Here is a 23,240-nt window from a genome sequence, read left to right as displayed (position 1 = left end):
GCGTCAAAAATACTTTTAGGGACACAAGCCACCAAAAATTTGCTGTTGACCAAGCAGTGTAGTTTTTTCTTCTTCTTCTTCTTCTTCTTCTTTGTTTTGCCCTTTGCCAATCCATGACAGAAAACAAAACTGCATTAAATCAATAGATAGCTTAACAATGATTGCTTATAATCAATCAATTGTTGAATGCGTGTGTTACATACAGTAGGGGTGGGAACCTTTAAATGTCTCACGATTAGATTAGATTCTGATTTTTGGGTCTGCGATTCGATTCAGAATTGATTTTTGATTAAGAACAATTTTTGATTCAAAATGATTTGATTGACAATGATTTTTGCTTCAATCCTTAGATGTGCAAGGAATTGTAATGATCTACTGATCTACAGTCTGACTCGCTAATGCTAATTAGCACGCTACGGCACTTTTATCACTCAAAAGAACGGCTTCCCACTGCAAAAAAACAACTTTTATTGGAATAACTTGATTGTGACTTTTTCCTTCTACTCTCTAATGTGGCTACAACTTAACAGTGTATTAGACTGTGTGGAACCGCACTGCCCATCAGTGGCCAAACCGGGTACAACACGAACAGCGCTCCCAATAAAGGCATACACAGACAAAGGCAAGACAGCATAAAATAATTTAAATAAAATTGATTCTGAATCGTACTAAATGAGAATTGCAATTCTTATGAAAATTTATTTTTTGGCACACCCCTAGTGTACAGTATTTTTAATGAATATCGCTTATATATAAGCACGCTGCAATTAATAATTGATTAATATGACATGTTTCTTTCATCATTTTATGAAATCATTAATAGTTCACACCATATGCACACCTGCATCATCTAATGTACAGCGGTCTCCAAATTGTGCCTTTACAAGACAATACTGCTCAGTTTTGTTGTCCATAGAAATGCATATGAAAAATTTCCAATATGTTCATGATAGTGGTTGTATTTTGCACTGCAACATAGTGATATCTGTATATATTATATATATATAATATTTTTGGCCAATTACAATGGGACAGTATAGAAGTGTAGGCCTACAGGAAAATATATTTTGTATAGCGTTGAATGGGAACGTGTAAATAATAGTAGGCCTATTTTTAAAGTGGACCCAACTGACCCTGCAAGGGTTAAAATGACGCCTCAATAGTACCGAAATAAATCTCCTGCTCTTGAATGCAAATGATAATGAATGAAGTTATTGAATCCTCGTGGCGCAGACATTTGCAGGGCCCCGTGTCGAGGGGCCGGTGGTCCTTAATGAAGCATTGCGGATGAAGCATGAAATCGTCTTCCTCCCGCCTTCACTCACGGGATGTGTTTGTCTCGCCGCTCAATGGATGTCACGTGTCACGCCCTTTTGACAACCAACCCCCCGCAATAGTTTGGCACTAATAAGGGCCCTCGCTCGTCCTTGTCAACCCGCACTTGGCGTACGATTCTGAGGCGGGAGGTCATCCTCATCTAGACCTAAGTGGGGTGTTTGCTCAACGACAGTGTTCCTGGAAAAGTTCTCAATAGTTCTATAACTAAAGCCAGCTGCTGAAGGCCCATGCGTGAGTGTGTGTGAGCTTTAGAGGAGGGGAGTGTGTGTGAGTGTGTGCGCGCACGTGTGCGCGAGCTTCCATTTCCAAAAAGAGAGAGAGAGAGTGAGAGAGAGTTTTTCACCCTTTTTTTTAGGCATGAGCGCCGAAACCTGCAGTCCATACAGCGACATGACCTCCATGGATGCATTTTATAGTCCTTCTGCAGCACAGACTCGGGAGCCGCAAAAGGAGCACTTCAGGACTTTCCCATACCCTGACACCACATACAGCCCCACCGCGTTCGTGCAGGCCCACAAAGGTCACGCGTACGGAGACAAGCCGCGGAGTCCGTTCCAGCAAGAGTGCCACTCATTGGAGGCCGTCTCGGCTGCAGCCGGTCACGCCGCTTTCAGCAAATTCCACCGCTTCACGCACACGTCATCCTGTAAAACACCTCCGGAGGAAGGTGAGGCTGGACGTGGCGCGGAGAACATCCCCTGCTATGGTGAGTGGGCCTCGGCTTCCTTCGAAATAACACAGCGGTGACGGATGTTGCAGCGCTGAATTCACGAAAGCTGTTTTTGCATTTTGGAGCTTCCAAAACATCGCTGTGCGTGATCAAGACATGCTCGGCAACTTCTTACCTCCAAATGATCACGTTGCCTTCATCAAATTAGTGCTCATTAAATGCGATAATCAATTAGGCCTGTATCGAACCGGTTTCCCACAATTGAATTATCGCGTTTTTATATACTTTGGTGATGATGTTGCTATCGGCCCTATTGGCCCCACTTAGATTTAATTGCACCAAAATGGGCCACTGATGAGGGGGTGAATAAAACTTTGACCCTCGTTTGAGGACGAACAGCGAGGAGCGACAGTAAAGAGACGAATCGTGTTACACCAAATCGCCTATAAAAGTGACAGTGATGGTGACACAATCCGTATAATGATTTAATTGAAGGTGTTTAAATTTGTTGCTCATTTAAAAAAGGGTCAAAGCCATAGAGATTCTTGAAAAGAGCACAAATAAATGTTATCAATTAACATATATTGTAGGCCTATTTATTTTTAAATGTAATTTAGTTGCATAGATCGAGTCACGGTGCCTTTTATGTGTCCCCATGGATGGAGATTATTTTTACACGCATGCGTAAAAAGTTTTTTTTTTCTTTTATTGTAGTTAAATATGAGACACCCCCCCCCCCCCACACACACACACACACACAAACCAGACAGATGACAAAATCAATTAATCAATAGACGCTTATATAAAAAAATGTACAAAATATTAGAAGAATCAATTTATATTGTTTTTAATTCATAACTACAACAATATCATTTGCATGTCTTAATTTGTAAAATCCGCGTGACCACTGCTCCATCAACGGAGGCCTTTTTATTCTGAAATAAAATGAAGTTGATTATATTATTTTATTATTTGAAGACGTATAGTGACGACGTAACATTGAATTTCAGGTTGAAATAATTAATACAGTACCATATTATTATAGGCCTATAAAATTATTACGTTATTATTTTCCATTTTCAGTGCAGGTGAATAATGTGATGGCACACATTTATCAGAACATTTCAATTACAGTATAAACTTTGATAATTAAAATCCAATTTTAATTAGATTAGCCTCCTTAACCTCTTCCATGCATGTGTTATTTTATTTTATTTATCCATTATTGTATTTATAGGGCCTCATTAAGCAGTAACGAACCTGGTGAAATTGTTAAACTTAACCTTTAAAGAATTTACAATGGGAAAACCTATAAAAAACAATATGTAAAATGTTCACTTTTCCCCCTGTCTTACTCTTCAGAATAAGGTTTCAAGGAAGGAGGGAAAACCGTGCCAATGTGATGAAAGCTCAGCTGAGACATGTTTGGCTGAAATGCATGTAAATTATGTTTTCCAACGCCACTTTACCTGTCATTGCCAGCGTCACATTTGACTGAGGAAAAGTGATCAGGCACACACGCTGACAAATACACACCCTTTGTACAATTTAAGCTACAATCATACATGCGCAGCAAAAAAAAAAAAAAAAAAAAACAATGGTCAAAGTCATGCCTGGAAAAGTCTCTCGGGAAGATTCCCTCTAAAGCAGCCCCTCGAAGTCTTTGTGATCCTCCAGAGACATCACGTTTGTTCGTTTGATGTGTCCGAGAGTCTCCCCTCAGCGTGTGACCTTTGCTTCCTGTCTCATCTGTTTGGGGTCGAGGGCCGCTTCCCCCGCACGCACGCACACACACACACACACACACACACACTCACACACACTCACACACGCACACACAGAAAATCCACTTGAGGGCCTGTAATGTCATCACGCAGATCTTTGCAACACTTGGGCTCCAGTTTGACAGTGTAAACATTTAACTACATCCATATTTTCGTTAGTATTGTCATACATTTGAAAAACTAGAAGCAAGACTTTAGCATGAAATTATTTAATTTTAATTATTTTGCAGTTATAATTTCAAAACATGATTAAGCTGTAATTTATATGCATACTCAAAAACTAATATAGCTCAATCTAATCAAAATGTATTAATTCAACTCTTAAAGGCAGAACATGTTACAGCAATTTGACATAATTAAGAATTGAGTTGTAGGCTACTTTTTCTAAAACTTAAGTTCAGGTTAATCTATCTAATAATTTTGAATTTTTGAGTTTACAGTGATTTGATATAAAGTGCTTCACATGTTGTATGGGCTACTCAGCGCTCTATCGGTGGTGCCCAAACTATGGCGTGGGGGTCATTTGTTGCCTGACAACCATATTTAAACGGCCCGCAAAAATGATTACAAATTAAATTTGTTTTAAAAAAAATATCTTATATAATGTAGATAATTTCTAATTATGCAGATTAATTATCAACAATTAAACAAGTAACAACACATGTGGCTCTTGGAGGAAATGGTTTGGACACCCCTGCTCGAGATAAAGTACAGCAAGCTTCCTCATTTTGGCCCCTTCGCCATCTATAAGCTGGTGCAACCAGTCCATTTTGCTGTCCTGCAATGGCTGTCCGATCTGATTGGTTGGAGCCAACGGTAATGGGAACCAGCCACACGGCCCAGACAACTGAGACACACTTTGGTACGTCCGTGACATGAGTGGAGGTGACAAGGACTCAGGATCGTTTTACCATTTAGTTTCAGCTTTGGCAGGCCAATTTGCATTCAGGCCCGCTTTTGCATGGCCCAGTGAGAGCAGCAGAGAAAGAAGCAGTCCAGAACTTCCTCTGCTCACTTTAGTGACACTTCACAGCTGAAGATCGCATTCATTAGAAAAAGACAAAAAACAATCTGACATCTGTTATATTGTACCCAATTTAAATGCCTCTATTGCTTTTTTACTTAAACAGTCAAGTAGAGGATACGCGGTTGTTTGAGGTCTTCCTAGTGTAATTTCTTTTACAATAAAAACATTCAGAAATAGAAATAATAAGCTACGAGTGAAAAATTACTCGACCAGCTTTCAGACATCAAAACATTCTGCCTTATTGAACAAAGTCGAAAATTGAATGTAATATTTTTTTTTAAACAACTTTAGTCAGTGGAGATGTAATTTTACCCAAGTGTGCTAAGTGTGAGGGGTCAGCAGAATTTTGTATTAAATACATAAAAAATTATAGGATTTTTTTATTTTTCTTTCCCCCCCAGAAGTACTCCTCTAGAAGAAGAGGTGAATAAGTATTGGTGTATAATTTTTTCAAAATGGTGAAAAAGTATTTTATAGGCCAGGTGCAAAAGAATAAAATAAAACTGTGTAGTAAAGTAGTGTGGAAAAATTCATCCAATACAAATTACAATTCACTATTAAAATACAGTACAAAGAATCCCTTGTTTAAAATGATCCAAAAACATCCTTGAATAAAAAAAAAAAAGTCTTAATCTAAAGTTGCCAAGGTTGAGGAGAGAGCGTGTCGCTGTGGGATGCGTCATTTTCTGCACTGTATCAAAGGAGGGAGGCTGCGGTGCAGTGACACTTATGAATGTGCATTTAACAGTAGCTCATGGAAAATTGTCTGCTTGAACACGTCACAACATTTCATGATTTCTCAGGCAAGTCTCATAGGAACAATTTATCTGCATGCTTCAACCTCCACCTGCAATAATAACAATAAAAATACATACAGACTGGTTAAGCATGTGTACTTTCAATAACGGGTTGTTCAAATTAATGGAGTGGGGCCTGAGATGATGTAATTAGAGCTTGGGAGTGAATTAGCAATACAAAAAAGAAAAGTGAAATGTTGGATGCACAGCAAAGTATATTTAGGTTGTGAATATTATTTTTTTGTTCTCGTAACCTCCCCTCTCAAATGGAATGTTCTCTCCCCAATCAAACCACAAAAAACACAAGATGAAGGATGTTCATCTTCACTTGAGCGGGCGAAGGAAACATTTGGAAGAGAGACAAGGGTGAGGGCGGGTGTGTGAAGAAGGAAAAGTGTTTGAGATGTGATTTATCAGTCTTGGACGTCATGGATTCTTTTCACAGTCTATAAACGTTACACAGCCTGCTGAGATAGATCATCTGTGCGCAGTCAGCAGAGCTGCATTTCAAAGTGAACGTCTCTCACATTGGGGAGGAGGAGGAGGGGGGGGGGGGGTATAAATGAGCATTGTGCTGATGTTTGCTTGTCGTCTGTCTGTCTGTGAGACACTGGGACTATTTCTGGATTTCAAGACGGCTGCAAATTTACACCTCTTACGAAGGGGAGTGTGCGCGGCTTTAGCCACGACGATGTATTAGTTGATGCGGTCTTTTGTTGTTAGGCAGATTGCGTGAGGTCCAGTCATTTATGTTTCAATGTGTGTGTCCATATTTGTGTACACGCTGCAGTCACAGCACGGCAACTAAGCTATTTAGATTGGGCCTTGTTTTTTTCCCCCCTATTTCCCTCCTCATATGTCCTTTTTTTTTTATCTAAGAAACTCGGCCGCTACTTAACGAACCGTCATGCTTCATGTTGTTTCTCCTTCTGTTGATCATTATTATTTTATTTCTGTTTCTCAGATGGTTTGTGAGTGTTAAAATACATTTTGTGTGGTTTTAGAAATTTGGCCAATAAATCGGATTCAGATTTCCGTGGCAGGGCGCTCTTTAGCTCCATTTTGACATAATGAAAAAAAGTGCCCATATACAGTGCATACACACACATCAATAAAAAAATAACAATGACCAACAGAAGGAGACAGATCAGGAAGCCTGGCGGGTCGCCCAAAAAAAGAAAGTATGGGGGGGCTAAACCTCTGCTTCTTTAAAGGAGGCACAGCATGAACTTGGGAAAAAAAAGGAGAAAGTGCTGTTTTCTAATTCAATTATGAAATAGCTACCCCTGCCATTCAGGTATGCAATGTATTAATCAGGCCACATTATAGTTTTTTTGTACCCCAATGGGAAACACTTTTGATTTCTGGATGAATAATCCTAGTCGGAACGTGGGTTGAGATAAAGTGGGTGCATGTTTCAGGCCGTGTGAATCTGAGCAAAGACAATTGTTTGGAAAGCATATTTCAAGCAGATAATGCATGTCATCTTCAAATTGTTGTAATAGTATATTGGAAATGGTGTAAAAAAAAAATGATGAGGTGAGGGCCAAATATTCACATCCTCTGCTCAGAGCTACTGGAACATGTGCTCCTGCTTGTGCAGCTGTAAGTCAAATCCTTATTTTACTGCCGTACTGGTTGGACTCGTCATGTGTTACTACATGCAAAGGCGCAGGTGTAGGCTGAAGATGAACTGATCGCCTCGTAATAATTTAGTGAAAGGAGATGACTGGTTGTACTGGCAGACATGATAAAAGTTTCCATGTGTTGCGAGACTCAGCAAGACATTTCTTATTTTCCTGTTACGGAAGGAGAACCTTTCAAGAAAGCACATTAGCTCCTTCATTGCCAAACTGCAACATGAGCAGTTGTCTTTTATCAGTTAGTAGTCATTACTCATGAACCTGACAGGTCTTACTTTGTGGGGACTGTGGGTATCAGTCAGAGAAATATTATGAGGAGCGTTTATGCTGGAAATTGAAAACGAAGACGACGGCTGCCTCATGGCCATGTAGCAAGGCTGTGGCCTGCTGGACCCCTAGAGGGAGTTGCGTCACCAAAGTGACAGAACTATGGACACATTTAAGCTTTTGTATTTTTGAGTATTTTTGAGTTTTTGAGTGAGAAAAGTCTTGCCTTGGATTCTCTAGCAAACTTGATTACTTGATTGATTTTGTGATTGTTGAACATTCTTCATTACTTTGACTAATTAAACGCAAATGTGAGCTACATGCTTAGAAATTAGCATTGCTTAGTTCTTTTCTTAGTGTGTAAAAATGGAGTCTCCCTTCAAATACAACTGTTTCACTGGGTTGGACACATCCATGTTAAGATTGCCGCAAAGCAGTAACATCACCTACGCACGTCCCGTGATGTGATGTACATTTACTGTCAAGGCAGCTAGCTAGCTAGCTAGCAACAAGCTCTCCAGGCTACTTATGGCTAAACACATTGCATAGTGTTAATTCCGTTAATGAAAACTAAACAAAAATATTCACACATTTTTCACCGAAAACTAGACTACACTAGACTAAAAAACTCATTAATAAACAATAACTGGGACTAAATCAGTATGAATTTTCATCGACTAGTGAAAACGAGACAAAAATTAGCTTCACTTAAAAATAAAAACTGGACCAAAATCTATGGACATTTAAGTTCATGAACAAAAACGAGATGCAAATTATATGATTTTGTCAAATCCAGTCTGCAAATATGTCACCGTGGCACTGTCATGTGACACAGTGACACACAACCTTTCAAATATCCAGCTAGCGAGTGCAACATGCACAAATACACGGGACAGACAGGAGGTGGATTCACGCTGAAAGGTAAAAAAAAAAAGAAGAAGAAGAAGAAAAAGTAAATTATAGTTAGAAAGTAACATTAATCCAATGGCGACAATGTTCCAACAACAATGTTAAAGCAACCACTACCTAATGCTGGCTAATTTACAAATCTGTAGCATAAAATGGTGGAGGCACATGGTGGCCAGGGGTGGCCACGCCCCCACGCCCACCGGATCCTGGATATTCAACAATATTGTCAATGCCTTCTAAATAATTGATATCTAAGCTCCTGAAGCAGATAGAAACATAAATTCAAAAACATTTCAGAGCTTACACATGTGGAGTTCACACAAACCTAATTTTATTATTACAAACCTTTAACATTCTTTTTTTTTAAATCAACAAACAACTGTGTTGCATCGGCGGGTGTGTTTTTGGACACAGTTGTCATGTTGCCTGAATGTCAGCCTACGTTAGTGCTATGTTAGTCAATCAAAATACATAATTTACTTCTTTTTGTTATCCATTTATTTGTATGTTTAATGTTCAGTGTTTTGAACAAATAAATGTGTGTAAAATCAACAGTTTTTTTTAATACTTAGTCAAGAATTTCGCTGTTCGGTTTCCTTTTCTACCTATTGTGTACAGGTCAGTAACTGACATTTGCCTTATTGCTGCCAAGTAGCAGAAAGCTTTATTGTAACTGAGCAACTCATTGACAATTGTAACAGCTCCAATGCACTTAGTTAGACATTTCAGGTATGAACTTATGGCCACCCCTATATGAGTCATGGTTTCACCCTGGCCACCCCAATGAAAAATTTTAAATATGAAATAATTTTGTTCAACATCATTTTTCAGACCCAAAAAATTATACAGGGGTAAAATGATTGTCATGACTAAAACTAGACTAAAACGTTGACCGCTCTTGTTGAATTAGACAAATAAAATAAGGTTTTCTTGGACTAAAATAAAGACTTAAATGCTAGATTTATAGTCTACTAAAAGTCGAATATATAAAAACGGGACGAGGTTGGCTAACTATGATTTAACTTTCTGAAAACTAACAAGCGTAATTGAAACTGGACTAAAACTGAGACTAAATGTCTGATCAAATCCACAGATGGATTGGATGGATTCATCTTCCGCACCATTTCAACTGTTCCATTTATCTTTTTAACAGCTCGCCATCTCATCTATGTTATGTGATGCAACCCACAAGGCCAATGAATCACTTCAAAACAAACTGTTTTGCAGCAATACGTTGCACAAAAATAAAGAATTCAATCACCCCAGTCACTTCATCGTACATTTTAGTGACCTTGCCTGCCTGTTAGTTACGGGTCAGTGGGTGTGTGCGACCCAAAGCTGACAGTCCACATGATTGCAAACGCATCTGGATGGTTACATAGAGAGCCCTGAACGGATCACCTTGTGGGTTTTGCATGGATGTTGGCAATGGAGCACCAAGACACTCCAAACCCATTTTCAGCTATCCCACGCTCAACTTTAGGTGATCGTATCCAAAAATGAGTAAGACATTGGATCATTTTTGATGGACGCTAGTTGGCAGACAGATTGTCATGAAGATTTATTAGCACAGATCTGAGGTTTGAAAATTCACATGCTGCGATGCCACTTAAGTGTGTGTTTAGTTTCTTGTAGCCAGAAATAACATTTCTGCAAATGAAGCGTGCCAGTCCAGGTGACGCCGCATGGCAGACATCCACCGTCTCTGAATCTGTACATTTTGCTTGCAATTAAAACATTCACTTTTATGTCATCATATTGAACTACAGCCACAAGGTGTCTGTATCTCAGCGCATCAGAGAGCTAGTAGTGGATCCCATCCATCATGTATCATGCATGCAGGCGCGAGAAATAATCAGCACTCACATTAACGCCGCAAGCCAACAAATTTTGTAACTAAAGGCCAAGAAATGCATTTGCTCCACCCCGTCGTAATCCTACAATTGGATTATGGGCCATGCAACGCTGCCAAGTGACATCTCAAGTACTTCACAGGCAAAATGGAAATGTACAAATGGTGCCAATGGTGGTAAAGTTAGAGTTTCAGCACGTTCACACAATTATTTTGGTGTTTGAATGTATGTTTTTGTTGGCAGCTAATGCAAAGCACTGGATGTATCATTAGCTACAAATGCCCAAGCTAATATGGCAACCGAAAATAATGTTCCATTTTGATTGACACTGCAAGAGATGTATTTTGTCTCAAATATTTTTGGGGTAAAAAAGAAGCCTAACATACTCCTACTTTTTACATAATGTCAGTTCATTTAAACTAAGAAAATGTGAAGAAAAGGAAGCATCTGAAGCCATCAAGCTAGCATCTTATATGAGGCTAACAGATTAGCAAAGGGCTAATAGAAGAGACATAAACTAGGACAAATGTTTCATGAGATGTTATCGAGCTTAACAGACTCCTACATTTTATATAATGTCAGTTCATTTGAACCAAGAAAATGTGAAGAGAAGGAAGCATCTGAGGCAATCTTGTATGAGGCTAATAATTTAGCAAGTGGCTAAAAGAAGAGCCATAAAGCACGATACGAAAGAAATCTTTCATGAGAGGTTATCGAACATTTCAAGTTGGAACCTCCACCCCCATAAAATAATGAAATAGTTGATGTTTCCATTCCATGTTTACAATAAGTATAACTTGCATTTCCCATTCCAGTCCTCCATTAATTTTCTACAGAGGGGCATGCCACAAGGAGGTGCCAATTCCCCATACAAACACCAATGAATGACAGGTCATGTCATTCCAAAATAGAAACCTCTTTTACATAACAATTTCTCTTTAATTTGATGCACGTTGCCACCACCCTCAACAATGCTGCCCTGTGCAGCCTCACATTATGCACATGCCAGAAACCGCCACCATATTCCTTCCATGTATATCCACAAATACTTTAAAAAGAAATGCTTCATGTCCTTTCTGTCTTCAAGGTAAAGACAGTTCAAATCTGACGGAATCTGACTTGACTCCACTCTCCGATCATCCAACAATGGACGGCAGCTACCTGGCAGTGAAGGATCAGAGTGTCAACGCGACGTCTGATAGGCCACCGGGTGCGGATTTAGCCAGCCCCCATGACAAGGGTGATAGCAGTGAGAGCAACAAGGGCAAGAAGAGGCGCAATCGCACCACCTTCACCAGCTACCAGCTGGAGGAGCTGGAAAAGGTCTTTCAGAAGACGCACTATCCAGATGTTTACGCCCGTGAGCAGCTGGCTCTACGGACGGACCTGACAGAAGCGCGTGTGCAGGTAACAGCAACTACATGTTATTATGTATACTGATGAAGATGACATTTGAAAAATAAGCATCACATCTTTTTTATTTTTTTATTTTTATTTTTTATAAATACCAAGGATCTACTCATTTTAGAGCCACAGATTAAAAAAATGTAAGACCCTACTTTCAAACGAGACCACATCATAAATCTTTCTATTCAACGGTTGGCTTAAACAAATAAGATAAAATAAAAAGCCAGCAAACAATAAATAAATAAATTACTTAATTAATAAATAAATGTAAAAATAAATAAATAAAAAATAAATACATTTTTAAATGAATAAATAAATAATACTCTCTGGCATTGTGTTCTTGTTGCACAGCCAAAGAAGATTTACATCCTCAATTTGAAACATTGATTGGCTTCACTGGCTTCTGTGTAGCTGGTATGGAATCAATTCCCACTCAGTGGCTCAATCACAATCACTCGGTGACTGCTTGACGATTACTCCAGGGTGAGTCCGCTTTTCATCAATGGGGATTGGCTTCAAATTTCCTGTGACCCTGAACAGGATATGCTGGTGAATGGATGGATGAATGTGTAGGAAGTTTGACCTTGATCTGCTTCGCTAGCGTTGAAGTGTTGAGGTTGGAACGGTTGGATGGCGCTAGCTGTATCAGCTGCTTAAATGGCTTAACATCATACTGGAATGTCACACTGCCACCTGACAATGAGTTCAGTGAAAAATAGGAGTTTTATGTAATGCAGTTGTTCTCCATCCTCTCCATCAAAATCTTGTATATATTTTTTTTTAATTTACATTTTGGTAATGGGGCAGCACATTAGTCTAATGGTATTGCATGTTATTGTGTTTTGTGTTTTCGCCCTGGTTCTCTCCCACATTCCAAAAACATGAAATGAGGGATGAGCAAATCACGGGCTACACATTGAGTGGCCTCTTGATTATTATTATTATTTATTTTTAAAGACAAACCTCGGAGGGAATATATGTACAAATATACTGTATGTATATATATATATATATATATATATACATATTTTGTGGGGTAATTATAAACACATTTCCTCTACTATAGTCTATAGTGGATCCTCAAATAATCACTGCACCATTCACCGACCCTACGCCCACAATGTTTCTTTTAATTTTTTATTTTTTTGGTGGGGGGTGAGAGAGAAAAACACAGATTTTTTTTAAGTAACTTTTTTTTCTCCCAATGCATTTTTCAATGGACGTCAATTATACGGTATTTATACAGATTTTCAGGGTGGGACAATATGTGTACTGTACCGTTCCGTATCGCCTGTGAATGGCAGGGTTCCACTGTATAGTTTTAAATTGTAATGTCACCATTCACCAATAGATGGCAGACATGGCGTAGTTGCACTTACACATCACCTTATGCTGCTCCATACTACAAAGTGAGAAGGCTTCATATTTTTTTCCCCACAGATTTGGAATGATAATATTAAAATTTGTAGTGAGTTAATTTTTGTGGCGAAAAAAAAAGTGAGCCCCTTTGACCTGGGTAATAAAGTATAATGGATAGTGGATCTTTTATACATGCATTGAGTATTATATTATGAAAAATGAACCTTATTATGAGCTGTATTTTACACATATGCACACATTTTGTCCATATTTAAAATGACTTTTTTTTCTTGTTAGACATCTGATTAAAAATTATTATAATGAGGATGTGAGTGTGAATGTTGATGTTTTTTATACCTTATCTCTGACCCTAAATTAATTGAGCTAGGATGGATGTTTTGTAACCTTCCCATAGTGCAATGCACCGTTGACCAATCAAAAATGGAAGGTATAGTTCACATATTAAGACTTACATTTGGAATCAAATGTCCCACTTGTTAATTGCTACATATTATGGTATGCTCCGAACCAGAGCCAACACTGTGCATTACAAATTTAAATATTGTCTAAAATAAGTATTCTTTAATTTTTGGCTTTCCCTATCAGGTTTTCCTACAGAAAGTCCCATTTTTAACCCTTCCTGACTCACTTCTGGAATTCACCAACAATGTATAGTAGACAGATATAGGATGTGAGGAAGTTGGTAAATGCAGTAGGAAAAATAACCAAAAAGGAGTCTGTTATTTTGGTACCCTTAACTTTCTGACAATAGAAACATGGAAAATACGCGTACGGTGAGATCAGGCTTTGTAAGAACATCGACTGGTGGGTCCTTCGACATCTGCAGCCCTGCACAGATAACGTCACTCACAGAAAAAAGGCCAGACATTTATCTGGTAATGTGGGAGTTGGGGGAGGCCAGGGGGCCCCGGGGGCTGACGGTTTGGGTTGCCTGGGCCTCACATGTTGTGTTTTTGGAGAACACACTTTCATCATCGGCATATGAGCAGATGAGCTCAACTCTGCTGTGTTTTGATGGTGGTCAGCGGCACGTTCGTAAACATCCTTTCCTTGAACGCCAGGTAACAAAAAAAAATAAAAACTCCCAGAATAAAACATCCAGTCACCACTTGGACCACTTTGCATACAATCTGGTGGTGCTGTAATGCATTCCAGCACATTTCTACTCTTATGTAGCGTATGTACACATCTGTGTGGGTGCGTGTGTGCTGCAGACAACCTAAGCCTTTGGATTCTCTTTGTTTTCGTTTCATTAACATCCTGTTCAGACAAGAATGTGTCCCCGCTGTGGTCTCCTGGGTAGAGGTGTGAAACAAAAGCCCGGAGCAAGGTAGCCATTGATATTTCAGCCCATGCCTGACTTGTGCAAAGACAATGCTTTGTTCTAGCAAACCAAAAAAAAGGAAGAAAAACGATTAGATTTTTGCTACACATTGGCCACGTTCCCGTGGCATGAGATAAGAGTAAGCTCACAACCGATCTTGGAAGAGACGAGCAGCAACAGTGAAACACAGGAAATGTGTGCAGCCGCAGGGTTATAACTCAGCCCCGAGCCTCCGAAGGTCGCTCGGAGGCTCACGCAGTCACAAAGTCGAGCGCCTCAGATGGCTTCGGCTTTTACAGCCTTCGGCTCTCCCAGTGGTCCTCTTAAACACTCACGGTAAAAAGATAAAAGGAGCGAGAAGGCCGCTCTGTGCTCCATTCAGGACCTTCGCATGCAAAAAAAAAAAAACTAAACCACACAGCTCATGAATGGAGTCTCAAGTGGGAACATTTATGGCATCGGTTTGAACATTAAAGCTTAAAAACAAATTGTTAAGCCCTCTTTGACAAAAAAGGGTTAAATACATCTCGAAGGAGGCTGACCTGTAATCCCGATGAAGGAAGGAGGATCTCGTATGAAGTTGTTTGCTTTTTCTGTCTCCGGTTTTCAAAGGGCGAAAGTGAGTTCAGATTGGAGTCATATGCAGTGCCGATACATGGAAGGGCCAAGGGTCAAAGGTCGGGGGTTCCAACAACATCGCGCCCCTCAGATTCTGCGTCCTGTCAGTCTGGGGATCTCAGAAAGCAGAAAAAAATGGCATCCCTGGGAACAAGTCGTGTCTTTTCTTCTATAAAATAAAATTGATATTTTATTGTTTGATGTCACTCGATTTTGTTTTTGTTTCCGCAGCCTCTTTCAGTTCTTCTTTGTTTCTGTTGATTTTTCCATTCAGTCTCCTAAAATGGATGCTCTATTGGGTTAAGGTCCGGTGATTGACTTGGCCAGTCTAAGACTTTCCACTTTTTCCCCTGATGACGTCCTTTGTTGTGTTTTGGGTCATTATGTTGCCTGATGAAGCTTTTTCACAAATAATTTGATTGTAGTTTTGTGTATTTATTGCCAGACGAAATGGTTTTGTAGACTTCAGAATTTATTTTTGAAAAGATTAGGGGTGTCAGGCGATTACATTTTTTAAATCATAATTAATCGCATGACTTTAATAGTTAACTCACGATTAATCAAAATTTTTATATCTATTCTAAATGTACAATAAAATGTACAATAAAGTATTTTTTATTATTTTAAGTTTTCATACTCATGTTAAAATACAAGTGTAATTTTTTAAAACTAATAGAAATATGGCGGCATCTTTTAGTCATTGACACTAATTTCATAATCATTCATAATTAATTAAAATTACTGTACTGTAAAAAAAGAGTGTGATATTGATTTGTGTTCAGGTATTTTTTCTGCCACTAGTTGGCACAATTGCATTTGTAAGATGTTGGTGACAGCTCAGTGCATTTTCTACTTGCTAATCTCTAACATGAAGTAACTTGTGAAATTCAAACATATGCATTATTATTCAATTTATTACTGCAAATTTTTTTGGTGGCGTTTAGGGAACTTTAAATGAACTCAAAATTAACTCACTAATTTTGACACCCCTGGAATAGATACATTTCAGCTCTCTTTGTGAATGTGAATGACTGAGTTTCATAATATATTTACAGTATGCAGTATATACACATTTATGATGAGACAAGCATCTCTCAGTCTCAGGCATTATTGTGTATACAAAAAACTATTTAACAAACAGATGAATAGCTTTCTGACAGTGAAAATTGACTGCCTTTGTTGATTTACCTTTGTGAGGACTTAACACGTCATACACACGTGCATATTGTCGTGCTAAATCCGTGTATATGCTGGGATTTGAGAGTAAAACATCACAAAAGTCCATTTAACGAACCACAACACTGGTCCAAAGTGTTTCCGTCATATTAACGGTGCTTTGAGGGTGTTGGAAAACTGAAGCCAGGCTCAGCCTCAGATTTCTTTTCAGCTGACATGAGTGACAGCGGAGGCGGGTTATCAATCCTCCAAGCTGCTCTCACACTTCAAAGTGTTCCTGGGCCCGTACAGCTCTCCTGCTGGGACCTGTTTGGCATTTCTCTGCTCGCTCGCTCTCTCGGGCTGGAACATAAATAAAGCCTCATTGAAAGTCCAGCAGCTACTTAAGCTGTCAAGGTCTTTACCAATTACTGTCACGACACAGTGTGTGCAACATGCAAATACATTCTCTCGTCATAATAACCAACAGATTGAACTGGGAGAATTGATCAGATTGGGACGCTCTATGCGGGGCATGAATCATCTGGCATGAGGAAAAAGGTATACACGGATCCTGGCATAGTTTGTGTATGACTGTAGTCTTGTTACTTTTGCAGACCGAGTATGAAAGCACAGAGGAAGACATCTGCTGCACTTGTGTAATTTATGCAGCGACAATATCTGAACGCCAGGAGCTTTAGGCTACAGGAAATTAAAAAGGAAAATGCAAACAAAGCTATGTCGCAATCCCATCTCACGTTTCAATTTTCCCATTATTGCCTTCTAATCTTAGCGCAGTGTACATGCAAAGAGCGGATCGGTGAAACACAAGAAGCTCACATGGGGCCAGACACTTTGTGCGCTAATCAATCCACTGCTGGGACCGCTGTCACGCCTTCAGCCAGTGTGATGTCACTCAGCACACTGATGCTTTCATTACACGGCAGTTTTAAGCCCAAACGTCAAATACCATTACAGGAAACATGAGGCACTCAGCGCTTGTCACATTGCAAATAAGCAAAGGTGAACTGAGAGCGATCTGTTTACATTTTGTTGTAGAAGTGAAGACTGTTTAGAAAAGCCTTTTTGCCAGCATTTTCCAACCTTTATTTTTTATTATGTTTTATTCAAATATTTTCATTCAACAAGTGCTTGTCTGGCACACTGCTATTTTTTATTTATTTTTTAATAACCAGTATCATCCATTTTGAATGCCACTTGTCCTCAAGAAGATTGCGGGGGAGCTCGAGCTTCTCCCAGTTGACTTTAGGCAAGAGACCCTACCATGGAAAGGTCGCCAGCCAGTTGCAGGGAACATATAGACAAACAACCAGTCACATGCACACTCACAATTTAGAGTCTTCAGGGAACCTAACGTATGTTTTGGGAGTGTGGGCGGAAGCACGGGGAGGACATGCAAATTCCACACAGGAGGGTCTCAAATGAGATTTGAACCCTAAATCTCCAAACGGTGAGGGCAAAGTGCTAACTAATAGTTTAGGTGATTCCCTGCTATAGTTATAGTTATTGAAATAAGAATAAGATACAAATAAGATACAATAACACTTAACAGAGACAACCTTAATCTAAACAACTCAAGTCAAATTATTTCATAACAATAAAATAAGAATGAAAATGCAGCGTGACAATATATTATTGAAAACATTGACAATCTGTTTTTAGATGAATAAACAACAAGATATTTTTAAAAATACGACGCGAAAACAAACAAACTAGTATATTTATATTTAAAATAATAAAAATATGTTTAATGTGTCCCACTAGTCCAAACACGACTTTGTGATGAATTTTGCACTTGTGGAATATGAGATAAGCAACAAACTCCATCTCAGGGGGCGGCCATTTTGTCATTTGCTGTTGCCTGACAATGACATCACAGGCTTAGCTTGTGAACATCACATGACCAAACTCAGAAAACAGGTGAGCCGTCATTGGTTGTTACCTGAGCCCTTAAGGAACTGTGATGTCATTGTCAGTCGACAATTGCAAAATGGCCGCCCCCTGAGATGGATATAAACGGGTGGATTTTGCCGCTAATTTCAAATTCCACAAATGTAACATGCGGGGATGCATAGAACTTATCATTGTAAAGAACATTTGAAACTCGACTTCCCTTGCCGTATAACGTGATTCATCTTCAGAGAGCGTTATGCTGATAACCAAAGACGGAACGCTATAAATGAAGGTCTCTGAAATGAACATGTGTCTTGTGTTTAGGTGTGGTTCCAGAACCGGCGGGCCAAATGGAGGAAGAGGGAACGTTTTGGTCAGATGCAGCAGGTTCGAACACACTTCTCAACAGCTTACGAGCTGCCTCTGCTGACACGTCCCGAGAGTTACGCACAGGTAGTGCATTATTTGATGTGTGTATTATGTTCAGAATAATTGGAAGTGTTACAAAGTAAAGGAGTGCAGTAAAACCCAAAATCGCTTTCCAGATTGTCCTGTGGTTACAGTGGTCCTGATTTTCAGGTTGCGAGCAGCATGCCTAGAAATTATTTTTACTTTATTATAACTATTCCGTAATTATTGCTGTTACTCTATATTTATTTAAAGGGGAAATCAACCTTAAGCATTTCTTGACAATAATATGTTACATGTGACCTCACTAGTCTAAACATGACATTCTGATTTGTGGAATATGAGATGATTGGACATGACAAATTTGCGTGTCTAAACCAATAAAACGCATCATTTGAATGATGTCAACACTTCTGGTTCATGATTGGATCGTAGCTAACCAATCACAATCGCAAATTGATTTGCATTTCAGACTTTTGGGACTAAATCCATGTAGTTGTTGATTTGCCGTCCTTTTGTTTCAGATCCAGAACCCATCCTGGATTAGCGGCAGCAGCGCAGCATCACCTGTGCCAGGCTGCGTGGTGCCCTGTGACACGGTGACCCCCTGCATGACCCCTCACCCCCACTCGGCCAGCGGGGTGTCCGACTTCCTGGGTGTTCCCAGCCCCGGAGGTCACATGGGCCAGGCTCACATGGGCAGCCTGTTTGGAGGCTCTCCCGGCATGGCCACGGGGCTCAACGCGTACAATCTCAACATGGACCCTGACCGCAAGTCCTCCAGCATCGCCTCCCTGCGCATGAAGGCCAAAGAGCACAGCGCGGCCATATCTTGGGCCTCATGATGCGCGGATACCTGTATTTAGTTCCCAACTGATGGCCCGGGCCAACCTGGAGTGGGGTGAAGGCACACAAATGATAATCTACAGGCAACGATGACTACCTTTATGAAGGCTGCAGACAAATGCAAAAGATGGAGCAGTTCAGAAAGACTTGAAGCCCCCAAAGTGGACGAGTACTTGTGGATTTGCAGAGTTCTTAGAGTGCAGTATTGGAGATGTTTTTTTTATTTTTTTCAAACTAATTCATGCACTTATTTGCTAAAATACAGGAAGGTGCTCTTTTATTCTTGCTATTTAAATATTTTTGCGTTTTTTTTTTTGTGTGTGTGCTAGATTTGCTTTAAAGTCAAGCATCCATACAGGCTAAATTTCAAATTCCATTTATAGCAGTATCTGAAAACAGCTTCCTTCAGCATGGATTTAAGTGTGGATTTGAGAGATTATTATTCTACAACCATCCTGTTGCAGGAACAACTTTGGCCTCCATCCAAACAGTCTCTGTTTCAATATGGCAGTGAAGGATCCCTTACCAAAAAGCAAAATACTTTAAGTACATAATATAGAGTATGCTTAAGTAAGTGTACTACTTCTTGTACTAAAAGTAAACTTTAATTACACCTCTTGGGACTAAATTGGCCCATTTTAGTACACTTAAAAGTATACTTTAGTATATTATAAAGTATATTAATAATTATACTTAAGCATACTGTCAAGTATACTTGATAGTATATTTAACTACACTATTAGGTATACTTAAATATACTTGAAAGCAAACTTTGTGGTATACTTATGTCCACAGTTTAGTTTACAGCAAAAAGCCCAGTGATGGATTAACATGGATCGAATGAACAAACTGGTGACAAAGGTAGCAAGGCTAGTATCCAGCCACATGGTGTTGGCTTTATAAATAAATTTAACCTATAATTTCAGTCCGTTACTTTCACAGCGAGTAACAGTATGTAAACTTTTCAGTATACTTACAAGTACACTTAACATTTACTTGGTCAGAGGGGGCAAATCCAGGTCCAGAAATTAAAAGCCCTGCCACAATTGGCTTTTGCCCCTGATGCTAGCTAGCAAGCAGGTAAACGAGCACCTTGGGAGCTAGCTAGCTAACACCTGGGGCTAAAGCCAAACTGTGGCAGGGTTTTTACTTTCTGGAGCTAGATTTGCCACCTCTGTACTCGGTGGAGTATACTTTCAATAAGAACAAGAAAAGTAAACTGGAAGTATTGTCTCCTAACTTTAAGTATGCTTCAAGCATAGTTAAATACTCTTCTTTTTGGTAAGGGTTAAGCTAACTCTTGGCTTTGTTTTGGTTCATTTTATCACATTTAGCATCAGTGTCATGAAAAGAAGTGCGTACTTGTCAAGAAGAAGAACCAGGTGGAGATTAAAATACAGCACTTCAAAATTATTTTCATTTGGACACAAAGCTGACGTTTGGCAGTCGAACCTATGCAACCATGTTACATTCTTCTCTTTTTGTTTTTTCAAATGAAGGATGTCATTGGACAGAAATGCACAGGGGGGAAAAAAATCAGGTTCTTCCTCGACAGACACATTCAAGTATGCCTTTATGGATCTTAGCTTTCTTCCATGCGATCCTCTAATGATCCTTGTTTACCTCCAGCCAACATGGATGCCTCATGTCCACTGTGGGAAGTCTTATTCTTCCCCCAGATGCCTGAGGACAAAAATAGCATATTAAATCACTAACACGATGTCAGGTACGTTCCTTTGTTCGCAAGGTTTGTGTGGTACCAGAGCATGAAGCTGATACCTTGTAGAGCTTTGGGCACAGCAACCGTTGAAAATCCCCTAAATTGGAAACACATTCGCGGTCCCTCTCAGCAGGTGAAAGAAGTGTAGTGCAGGCTATAATCTGTCAGCAGAGCGCGTCACACTGGACTTGTCCAAATTACATCCAGTTTTACCCCTTGGTCCAAATCCAAGGCATATGCAGGACATAATCTGGACTGTATAGTCCATATATCAAAAGTGAGAGGATTGGCTTGGATACGAGGACGGATGGGGGCCCCTTTACTTGCTGAGGGCTTGGGTGGAGGGTTTGTGCTGTGTTCCGGTGTTCTGGGAAAAGGACAGTGCACACAGCTGTGCTCAGGGGCTAAATGCAAAACAAACATGCCTCACACATGCTTCCCCCTCAGCTGTCATGTCTCTGCTTTCAAAAGACCCCCCCGCTCAATTCCCCTAACGTCCATGCTCTTCGCTTGGCCCTTTACACAGCGTGGCCACCGGTCCAAATCTGCAGGCCCATCGCAGAGTTCTCGGGCTCAGGGTCAAGGCGCAGCCAAGCCAGGAAGGATTTTTAATTAACACTGAGCCCCGGGGAGCCGGCGGGATCATGTGTCAGGATAGACACACCCGACTGTCTTTGGCTTGCACACCATCCACAGACAGAGACAATGTAGACATCAAGCTATGTTTGGAGTGACTACATTTTCAAAATTAAAATCGGGAACCTACAATTTTGCTGAAAATCAAATATACAATAAATGATCAGAAGGAACTATTTAAAATAAATGTAATGGCTAGTCAATATGGTTGGTATGACTTTAATAAATGCTGAATCTATTTTGGTTGACAATTCAACAGCTGTAAATAAGCAATGCACTCACAGTTATCCAACGTTCGGTCCTGGCAGCAATTGGAAGATGACTGTGCCGTTAACCTCGGCCTACGGTGACCAGACGTCCCTGTTTGACCAGGACAGTCCTGGATTGTCCGGATTTGAGCCTTTTGTCCCAAGTTGTTTTGTCCTGCTGTTAAACAAGTTCCATCCTGTGTTTTTGCCATGTGTATGCCAATCACAGTTGTCATAGCAATTCATTCAATAAACTAATTTAAAGGGAATTTAACGGTTAAATTCATTACGTTTCTATTTACTTGCTTGCACGTTTGAGTTCTCATTCTCATCTGTATCTAATCACTAGCACTGCTTTCATTATACCACAACTCAAACTACTTTCTGCGTCTAACAGTCTTGGGAAATGTAGTCCTACTAGCCTAATACTGCGGTTGCCGGTCAGACTCAACACAACCTGAGCTTTTGTCGCAGCATAGTTCCAATATTTCCAAAATGCCCAACACATTTCCAGCACACAGCCAGCTTCCAATGGCTGCCGGAACTGAGCAAAAAAGGTTGGATAATGGTGCGTGCCTTGCTTGTTTAGTGCTGTTGAACTGTCAAGCAAGATAGCATTTTGCATTAGTTTAAGTAATAACACAACCAACATGTCTGCCCAACCCGTTGACAAATAAGATTCGGCGCATTGATGTTGACAAAGATTAACTAGTGATTAAATATGATGAGACTTTTTTTGTGTATTTGATTTTCAGAGAAAATGTAGTTTTCCGATTTTTATAGTTTTGAAAATCTGGTCACCCTACTCACCTCCGCAGCATTAGGCTAGTAGGACTACATTTCCCATGAGTCTTAGAAGCACAGAAGCAATAAGTAGTTCTAGCTACATTATGACAAAAACACCTGCGCTAGCGATTTTATAATTAAATTCCTTTTTAATTCGTTTATCGTATGAATTGTGATGACAACTGTGTGGTTGACATGCACATGGCCCAAAATTTTGGCTTGCTGACTGGACAAAAAAAAACCGGGGACATTAGGATGGGACCTACATAATAGTGAAACGAAACAATGGTGTTGGCAAAATCCACTGGGACTCAGGACACAAAACTCAAAACGCGACTGTCCCGACAAGCCAAGACGTCTGGTCACCGTAGTTATGTAATGAAACATACTCATGTTTACAATCATCCCATTCATGTTGGATCAACACGTCAACAAGATAGGCTGTCTATATTCTCCAAAGGAAACATAGAACATGAGTGGAAAGGTGATGCCATGCCCTCACTCGGTCTC

At 39.8% G+C, this 23,240-nt stretch overlaps 1 protein-coding gene across 1 annotated transcript; it reads left to right on the top strand.

The window, feature by feature from the left end:
* Window positions 1-1,695: 1,695 nt before the first annotated feature.
* Window positions 1,696-19,339, top strand: LOC144050754 (homeobox protein aristaless-like 4). The gene is made up of 4 exons (XM_077564330.1): window positions 1,696-2,044; window positions 11,376-11,695; window positions 18,411-18,539; window positions 19,019-19,339. The coding sequence occupies exons 1-4, from the start codon at window positions 1,696-1,698 to the stop codon at window positions 19,337-19,339; spliced, it is 1,119 nt and encodes a 372-aa protein (XP_077420456.1).
* The last annotated feature ends 3,901 nt before the right edge of the window (window positions 19,340-23,240 follow it).

The sequence above is a fragment of the Vanacampus margaritifer genome, chromosome 4, assembly GCF_051991255.1.
Source record: "Vanacampus margaritifer isolate UIUO_Vmar chromosome 4, RoL_Vmar_1.0, whole genome shotgun sequence".
In the NCBI taxonomy this organism is placed as follows: Eukaryota; Metazoa; Chordata; class Actinopteri; order Syngnathiformes; family Syngnathidae; genus Vanacampus; species Vanacampus margaritifer.
The sequence above is the reverse complement of the archived record's forward strand: the minus strand, read 5'-3'. Positions and strand labels throughout refer to the sequence as shown.